At 33.1% G+C, this 9088-nt stretch overlaps 1 protein-coding gene across 3 annotated transcripts in view; it reads right to left on the reverse strand.

The window, feature by feature from the left end:
- Nucleotides 1-7051, reverse strand: part of LOC144839388 (uncharacterized) — a 21949-nt gene extending 14898 nt beyond the window's left edge. For 2 of the 3 annotated variants that reach the window (XM_078694713.1, XM_078694712.1), the window contains exons 1-7: nucleotides 6860-7050; nucleotides 6114-6373; nucleotides 4570-4772; nucleotides 4262-4392; nucleotides 3706-3853; nucleotides 3151-3259; nucleotides 314-469 (exon numbers count right to left, since the gene is read on the reverse strand). In XM_078694713.1, the coding sequence (XP_078550839.1) occupies nucleotides 314-469; nucleotides 3151-3259; nucleotides 3706-3853; nucleotides 4262-4392; nucleotides 4570-4772; nucleotides 6114-6373; nucleotides 6860-6991 (1139 nt within the window). In that variant the 5' untranslated portion in view covers nucleotides 6992-7050. Of the gene's footprint in view, nucleotides 1-313; nucleotides 470-3150; nucleotides 3260-3705; nucleotides 3854-4261; nucleotides 4393-4569; nucleotides 4773-6113; nucleotides 6374-6859 lie in introns of all 3 variants that reach the window. The other variant, XM_078694714.1, reaches the window with a different exon arrangement.
- Between the last annotated feature and the right edge of the window lie 2037 nt (nucleotides 7052-9088).

Here is a 9088-nt window from a genome sequence, read left to right on the forward strand (position 1 = left end):
TTGGTAAATAAAGAAAGAATGAATCTTTCAAAACAATTTATACCAGAAGTGATACAAAGGTGAATAGGATAAAAAATACCTCTGTATTAACTAAAATATTGGTTCCATAACCACAAATAACAATAAATGATTTATTTCTTAATTAGTAAAAAGGGGTTTCATTTAGTGGTTAAAATCCATACCGGAAAGATACAAACGTTTACCATATTGAGTAAAGATTTTCGAAGTTATACGGTATTCAATAAATGTTGCCATTACGTAAATTTATAAATAGATATTATATATTGATTTAAAAATGTTTAAATCTTTTTACCCATTGTTGTCAGAGGCATAATAGCATACAGTCTCCTCTCCTGTTACTGATGGGGTCCAATTCAATTCAATGAAGAACTTTGAAGGGTCTTCCGATGATTGCATCAGGTTTGATCGTCTCATGCCAAGTGGCGTAACTGTATCAATACTTACGATTCTTATAAGAAAAAAGGAAGGAAGTTTAAAGCCAAATTAAACTTTATGTGACAAAAAAAATGTGATGTGTCCATATATGGATATGATGATGTCATATTACTACCATATTTTTGTATATCACTACTATATTTTGGCACATCACACTTTTTGTCAAACTAGTAGTGTAGACAGAGCTTAAAGATATATTCTCTCTCATTTTTTTTAATATTCTATTTTAATGTCACATAATACCGTAGTTATTAAAAAAAAATCACCTGAAAAAATTAAACATTTCTGTTGTCTTTTTATAAATGAAATCATTTTTTTTTATATTTTTTTTTACAGAAGTGAATAACTTTTTTAAAATACGTCTTTAAGCAGAAGTTATATTTTATATATATATTATTTTACATGGATAAGCATTATTTACTTGTCCGCCGCACACATACGATTGGGACGAGCAATTCACAATTCCAGTCATACTCGCCTCAATCGGATTAAAATGCACAAAAACAAGATCAACGAAAAAATGATCGAATCTTGCTGAATGTATTCATAGAAATATTGTGTTTGTTTAGATGTAACTGACCGATATGCGCCGCCCCATAAGGTAACTTTGTCATAGTTATGTATTTATGTTTTTTATATATTTAGGCAAATTTCCAAGGATAATCATAAGCGAATTCATTCACTATCCTTCTTACAGGTGGCACAAGACAAACATATAGGCTATACAAGATTGATGTAATTCAATTTTAATTGATATTGCTTGATGATCTGTTAGTATTGCTGGCCTAATATCACATGATATTATTTCATTGTAATCAGCAATATTTTTCGAGGTAAACCAGTAATCTAGTCTTCTATAAATTTGGTTATGTTTTCTACGCCAAGTAAATTGTATTTTGTTGGGATTTGTAATTCTCCATGCATCTTTTAACATCAATTTTGTTTGTCTTGTGTGAGTTCTTCTCACGTTTATTTAAATTCTCAGTGATGAATATATTATATACATAAGTACATTTGTGACAATTAAAAGTAAGTGTTTAAAGTAGTTAAAATACAGGTATATTTACAAAATAAGATGCTTGAATTCAGTAATAACCATATTTGTTTGCATTTAAAATTTTAGATACGATGTTAATTAAAATGTAAAATTGAAAAATGGCGGTAAAATACATGATTAAAATTTTCTTGTTAAACTACCTTATTTGTGTTTGAGTAGAGAGGGGAGGAAAATGTAGTATCCCCCCTTTTCACCAAGACAAAAAGGATGAAATGAAAAAAGAGAAATGCAAAAGATAACATCAATTTATTCATAAAATACTTAACTGTAAACACAGATGTGTCTTTTCTATCAGCACTATTTTTTGGTCACAACTTCTATCAAGTACGCAATTAATATCACCCCCAAAATAATTCTATCTCTGTTAATATCAGTAAAATTTAAAATGGAATTATTTAAATCTCTAAAGAATGTGCTTCTCATTTTGCTATTATTTGGGGCATATACATTAATTAAAACAAAAATGAAGTGAATAACTTTTTTTAAACTGCAAAATGGCCTATTTACAGTTTTTTCATGTTTTGGGGGGAAAATACATCTTTAAGCAGAAGTTATATCATTTTACATGGATAAGCATTATTTACTTGTCCGCCGCACACATACGATTGGGACGAGCAATTCACAATTACAGTCATACTCGCACCAATCGTATTAAAAAAAAATCTTATCATTAATTTCTGTTTTTATAATTATATATCTCCCATCTACACTTTGCTTTATCATTTTATAATTGAAACCTTTTCTAAATAAAATCGACACGCCTGCACTAGTCGAGTTATTAATGCTATGTACACAATCACCTTTCCAAATTGATTTAAATTTTTTAAAGGTGTAAGGTCAAAATATTCTAAATTTAAATTGGCCATATCAAAGTAGGCCTAATATTAAAGTTTTTCACTTTAAGTCGAAAATTCGAGCCAAAAACAACAAGTTTACGTAATTAACAGGTAAATTAATTTGATTACATTTCGTCTGGAAAATCGTCGCTAGCGAAAGTAAACAAAGATTTCGAACCACGAGTATGCATTATACATGATGCTAATTAGGATTGTTTACAACTCGTCACGGTTGAGAAGGTATTTTCACACAGATCTCGAGAAAGTTTTATGATTATGCAGAGTAGCCAAACAAGCGCGTTGCATTATGAGACATGCTTTGATCGAAAAATTTATTAAGTCAAAGTTATTTTTTATTTGTAAGACGTGTTTCCTGTAACAGTACCACATCCGTTTTTTTATCTTTACACCATTTTTCAATTTTAACGAGATACAGTGAAAATTTGAATTATACATTGATCGATTCATTTATTTATAGAAACATTGTGTTTATTTAGATGTACGGTAGCTGACCCATATGCGCCGCCCCATAAGGTAACTCTGTTATAGTTATGTTATCCAAATATTTATGTTTTTTTTTATATATTTAGGAAAATTGCCAAGAATAACCATAAGCGAATTCATTCACTATCCTTATTAAAGGTGGCAATCCCGTTAACAAAAGACAAACATATAGGCTACACAAGATGCTCTACATAACTCCACAACTCCACTATGTCTTTGTGACGATGAATGTTCTTTCATATCCTTACAGGGGTCGTTAAAGAATTAAATATTTTCAATTGTTGTCATGCAACTAACCTGACACCGCCTGTTTCACTGAATGCTTCGATTCTAGCAGTATATAGTTCGTTCGTCTGAATCACTTCACACAATGGCGAACTGACCTGTATTTGCCGACAAGGCAGTTCTAAAGAGAAAGAAAATGTATTGATTTCGTTAATTCATGGATTTGCATGATGTAGAGGCCTATATCACCCACTAACGTAACAATAAACCACTCTTAACATTTTCTACTGTTGTTACGATAGTGGTTAAAGCTTGGTTCCCACTAGCGACGCAACGTAACGCAATCTACTCAACCCTTCCAATCGTTGCGTTCGTCCTCGCCTGCGTGAAATCAAACCTACGATGTTTGCAGCACTATTGCGTCGTCGGTCCCCACTTGTGATTACGCAATACAGCACTTTGCGTTGCGTTTTAGTGAGAACCACGCTTGATGAAGTTTGTTATATTAGCTTATCAGCAACTTTGCTACCCAAAGTTAAAGAGGATATTTCTTTTAAATAAAAATTTTCCAAAAACTATACAAATGTGTCATTTTATTCAACCTTTACCGAATAAAAATGGAATTACCTAATGGGTAAACATATATAAGGAACTGCAAAGGTATCATGCTTAATGGTATTGTTGAAGTTTTGTTGGCAAAATCTTCGATCATAACAGAAACCCCATACCATCCGGGAGATTTACCAGCCGACGAAAAGGTTATTTCGCATCGATTCTAAAGAAAATCAAAATTGTTTTCTTCATCTTGTTATCACAGTCATCATCATCATCGACATCATAATAATTATCATCAACATTGACATCATCATTATTGGTATCGTATAGTCTTCGCTACCATCACCAACATCGTCGTCGTCGACCGTCATCATCATATACCATCATTATCGTCGTCGTCGTTGTCGTCATCATCATCATTATCATCTTCATCATCATCATGATAATCATCATTATCATCATCATCATCATTTTCTCTATCATTATCATATGGTATCATTTTTAATCATCATCATCATCATTATTATTTCTATATCCTTATCACTGATCACCGGTCACTGATCACCGGTCACTGATCACCGGTCACTGATCACCGGTCACTGATCATCGATCGGGAACCATGGCTTACTTCATCGATCAGTGAATCTGAGGTGATAGGCCCACACACTTGAGTATGACTGACGTCTGCTTTTTCTGGACATTCATTAGAATTTGTCACGGCCCATCGACACCGCACTACGTCTTTATCAGCGTCTAAAGCTATAACATTAAATGATAATTAATTACGTCTAAAGATTGTGACAATATCATTTAGGTTATATTGCATGATAATGCATATAACCTAATTACAAGTCCTATGCAGCCAAATAAAAAAAAAACATTTTTAAAGCCAAAAACGATCAAGATCGAAATAAAACTATTTCTGTCAGGACTTACTTGGTATTTTTATTTTGCTCGTGCAACCGGCTTGTACCCGAATGATTGGTAGCATAGTAGTTGCAGGCGACGAGTTTGGACGTCCAGTATCGCTTCGAACGACTAAGTCAACAGAGCTAACCATCTTATAGTAGTTTGCTTGTCCATAGTTCTCCAGCCGAATCCAATTGCTACCCATGTGTGTGTCCGACAAAAATTGAAATCTATAATTATTAGAAAAACATTTTTTTTCTGATCAATAAAATAATCACTCTTATTAAATGTATTTTACATTTAATTTACACTGTAAAATAGTGTTTAGATCTTGTACCCACTTTTTCCACATGTTTAGCTTTTTTTTAAACACGTAGTTACATGTTTAGCGTGTTTAAAAGCGAAACCTGTGTATAGCTACATGTTGTTTTGCTCCACTCGTTTAGCAGTCAACATGTCACTATTATGTTCAGTCAACATGTTTAGGTACGTGTTTACCGTTGCTTGCATATGATTTTACTGTGGTGGAAAAAAGCTCTACACATGGCAAATTAAACACGTTTAAAACCTAAACGTGTCTTTATATTGCTCCAAATGTTTAACAATCAACACGTCACTGATGTGTTGAGTTGGATACAGATTACATGTTTAGAATGTATTTAGAGCCTAAACATGTTCATATCTAAACATGTTTAAGGCTAAACGTGTAGAAAAAGTGAGTACAAAATACATGTTTTAGATCTAAACACTATTTTTACGGTATATATATTACAATTTGAGAACAATTATGACTGCGATAGTAAACAATGATAAGACATGAAAAATGAATTAAAGATCGATTTAACCGTTGTTATTGGTCACACGGTCTCAGAGATTTGAGAATTACAGTGGTTATAATGTAAATATATCTATCTAAGGTATCTATTTCATCCAACGAAATATCCATAAATAACCTGAACTGCTGTAATTATATAATACTTTTTTAATTATTTATATACTGCTTTTCTTTTGTTTCCAAATGTCCACTGTGTGACGAAACTTGCGGGAGTTTTTTTAATTATTATACCGTTAGTATATAAAGTGCCTCGGTTTTGGTTTAACAAAATTTGTCGTGGCTTGAAAAGTATATAATACAGTTATACAGTAATATAATAATACAGCCAATTTTGCAATTTTATTTATCAACAATCATCACTTGCAATATAATTTATGCGATTGTTTTGTTTTTTTTTCAAATTGCTTTTTATTTTCTGTTATCTTGTTTTGTATATGTTTTGAAATGAAATGAAATAAAAAAAAAATGAATAAAAAAAATCAAAGAAAAAAAGAAAAGTACGGAAGCTTCTAAGTGCCATCCACTTTAATTTGGCACTTGAAGCTTCCGTACTTTTCTTTTTTTCTTTGATGTTTTTTATTCATTTTTTTTAAATTTCATTTTATTTCAAAACATATACAAAACAAGATAACAGAAAATAAAAAGCAATTTGAAAAAAAAAAACAATCGCATAAATTATATTGCAAGTGATGATTGTTGATCATCCATCCACAACAGAAAGGTATACAATACTTACGTAATATTGAACTTGTTACGCTCATATGCATATTCATAACTACCTATGCCGGTTGTCCAATCTTCGTCCGTCGCCTCTCCTTCGTCACTGAAGTCCGTGCAGTTGAATTTCAGCGGCTCTGCATATATTACAGTCTCATCCACGCAGGTTTCGCACAGTAGACACCCTTCTCCGTTTAGTTCCTGCCCGGGTCGTTCACATTTAAACCCAGAAGCCGGTTCATAGGACCGTCTCCAAGAGACCCTCCATGAAACGATCAACTTTATAAAACGATAAATGTTTAATAACTTCAATCCAATTCAATTCATTCATTCATTCATTCATTCATACACAATGGTATATTTATTAAAAATAATCTTTACAGTAGAACTGAATTGCGATTGATTTTCACATGATAAAATTCAATTCAATGCAATTTATTTCATCAAATGCCATACAAATAATACAAAGCATAAAATGAGGACCAACCTAGAAGTAAACTTGTCTCAGTGTGGCTCTTTAAATATGTATGAGGTTGGTTAATAATCGAGACAACAAAATAGGAAAATTTAAAACGCAAACCATCTCTACCTGTTTCGCTATCAAGCAACCTCTGAAGTACAATTAAAAGCAAACAACAATAGACTTATCGCAGCCGTACACATTTAGAGTTTCATACAAACACAGTAACATCATCCATCTAGCAGCAAACATTGGGTAACAGGATAAACTGGTAGGGCGGAGGGGCATAAGTAACAATGTCTTACCTTACTTGGATCGGTTGGAGACACTGCCCATCTTAAAGAGCCACCACGATAATGAGACGCTAATACCGTACGCAACATCATCGCAATCAATAGTATTGCCATAATGCCTATCTTAGATAGAGTAATAGACATTGCTTTTTTAGACAGAATTTTATTAAAACCTTTACAAAACCGTTCGAGATCTTGTCTATATAGAAACAAACGTACATTGCTTTTATACAACAATCACTGGACCTCATGTTGTGGACCGCAACCTCATGTTGTGGACCTCATATGGTGGATCATTTGCAATAACTCACGGTTTATTCGAATTGGAAACATGTATATATCAATTTCATAAACGAATTCGTTAATCAAAGAGGTATTCTCAGCATCAGTTGTAGTTAAGTGATGTTAAAGCAATAACAAAATATACAAACTACAATATTGTTACAAATCAGACCAGCCCTAAATAAGTAGGCCTACAGTTCATCTTCCAAATTGAAACTCTATATTCTGAGACCCCCCCACCCCCCCCCCCCCGCCTCCCAGTTATTTGAAGAAGAATAACAAGATAAGCAACCAATACACCATAATTGCGTGTTTGATTACGGTACCTTTTATGCTTTTCAAAAACCACTTTTAGCTCTATTTATAGATTTTCCGATCTGATTGATTGATTATTTTATGTTTGATGCATTTCATCAGTCGTATCTTAAGCTCTGTCTACACTATCAAAAAAAGTTTGATGTACATAAATATGGTAGTAATACAACATCACCGTGTCCATGGGCACATCACATTTTTTTGTCACATAATTTGATAGTGTGTACAGAGTTTAATTCACAATTAAATCTGTCGTTTGCTTTGTAAAATTATGTTCTGTGGTGGAAAGTTAATTCACATAACAATACAAGCTACTGTTCACACTGTAATCATCTCATGGGAAAGGCGACGGTTTTCAAATGTAGTTTTCCGGTCACGTTCGGGGTCTTTCGGATCATGTTCATACCCCATGTGATAGATTTCGTTCAATAGGAAAAACGCATATTTCTTGTACGAAAAGAAATATCGCCTCCGGGACATATTATAATTAGATAAAAAAAGTACCGGAAGCCTTATTGGTTAGAAGTCAATGTTTGTTTTGGTTTAATAGGCCTATATGATTATTTTTGTCAAAATTAATCAATAATTATTAAAACCACAACATTTTTCATCTTTATTTTCATACTTTGGGCGACATTAAAACGTTCTTTAATGCAAAATCCTACATTTGCATTAATCCACGACAAACAATATTTTTGGGAATAACAAAATAGAATCTTGGCCTATGTTATTTCTTATGACCATTTTACATGTGATCCACACTAGGTGAATAAACTGTTGTGGTTGTAGGAAATCTTGTAATGTCTATTATAATCAAGAATTGGGTTGTGAACACAATTCTCTCGGTTCTTCGACGACACAACACCAAGTAGGCCTAATATATCAGATATTGCCATGCCACTCACTCAAGCACCAGACACTATTGCCAAGAAATTAAAGCTACCGGAAGATGGAAAAGCGACGCATATAAACGGTATATCCGACCCCACTGCATAACCCTTAGTAATGACTAATAAAAATGTAAATTTACATTATAACTCACTTACATCCATGCGACTATTTACGTTTTTTTTTTGTTTCTCTCTTTTAGTATTGTTTATTGGCGATATGTTAGTACAACTTTGCTCCCATTGCAGTGCACGGTAGTGGAGCCCTCGGATTAGCCTTGGGTGGAAGGTGCTGATGCTCAACATACTGCCATGAAGTTTCTGCGTATACTTTCATGGGGAGCATCGTTGTATTAATGGTGATTTCTTTTTTTTTTTTTTTTTTTCTTTTTTTTTTTCTTTGGAGACTTTCCCAGGGAGTCCTGGTTGAACCATTTTTTTTAAAATCTCAGTTTCAAGTGGGTAAATGAACATTCTTCCTTGTTTCCTGCACTTTGGTGGGCTGCTCTTGGCGGTGCCTTGGCACCTGCCGCGGGCTATTTTTCTCTGAGCATCCCTGTTGTGCTTACTTAGAATTGGAAAAGTATTGCTATATATAACTTATATTTGCTTATGACTTTTATGTGCAGTTTTACATGGGCGAATGTTCATTTACTAATAAACTATTTAAGCCAGAACTTATGTTGTATGCATCTTTATTTAGTATTCTATGAGTTTGTTAATCGTCGCTGTCTCCGAGTAGCAAAAATCAAGAATT

Source organism: Antedon bifida, chromosome 4 (genome assembly GCF_963402885.1).
Source record: "Antedon bifida chromosome 4, ecAntBifi1.1, whole genome shotgun sequence".
NCBI classification, from domain to species: domain Eukaryota; kingdom Metazoa; phylum Echinodermata; class Crinoidea; order Comatulida; family Antedonidae; genus Antedon; species Antedon bifida.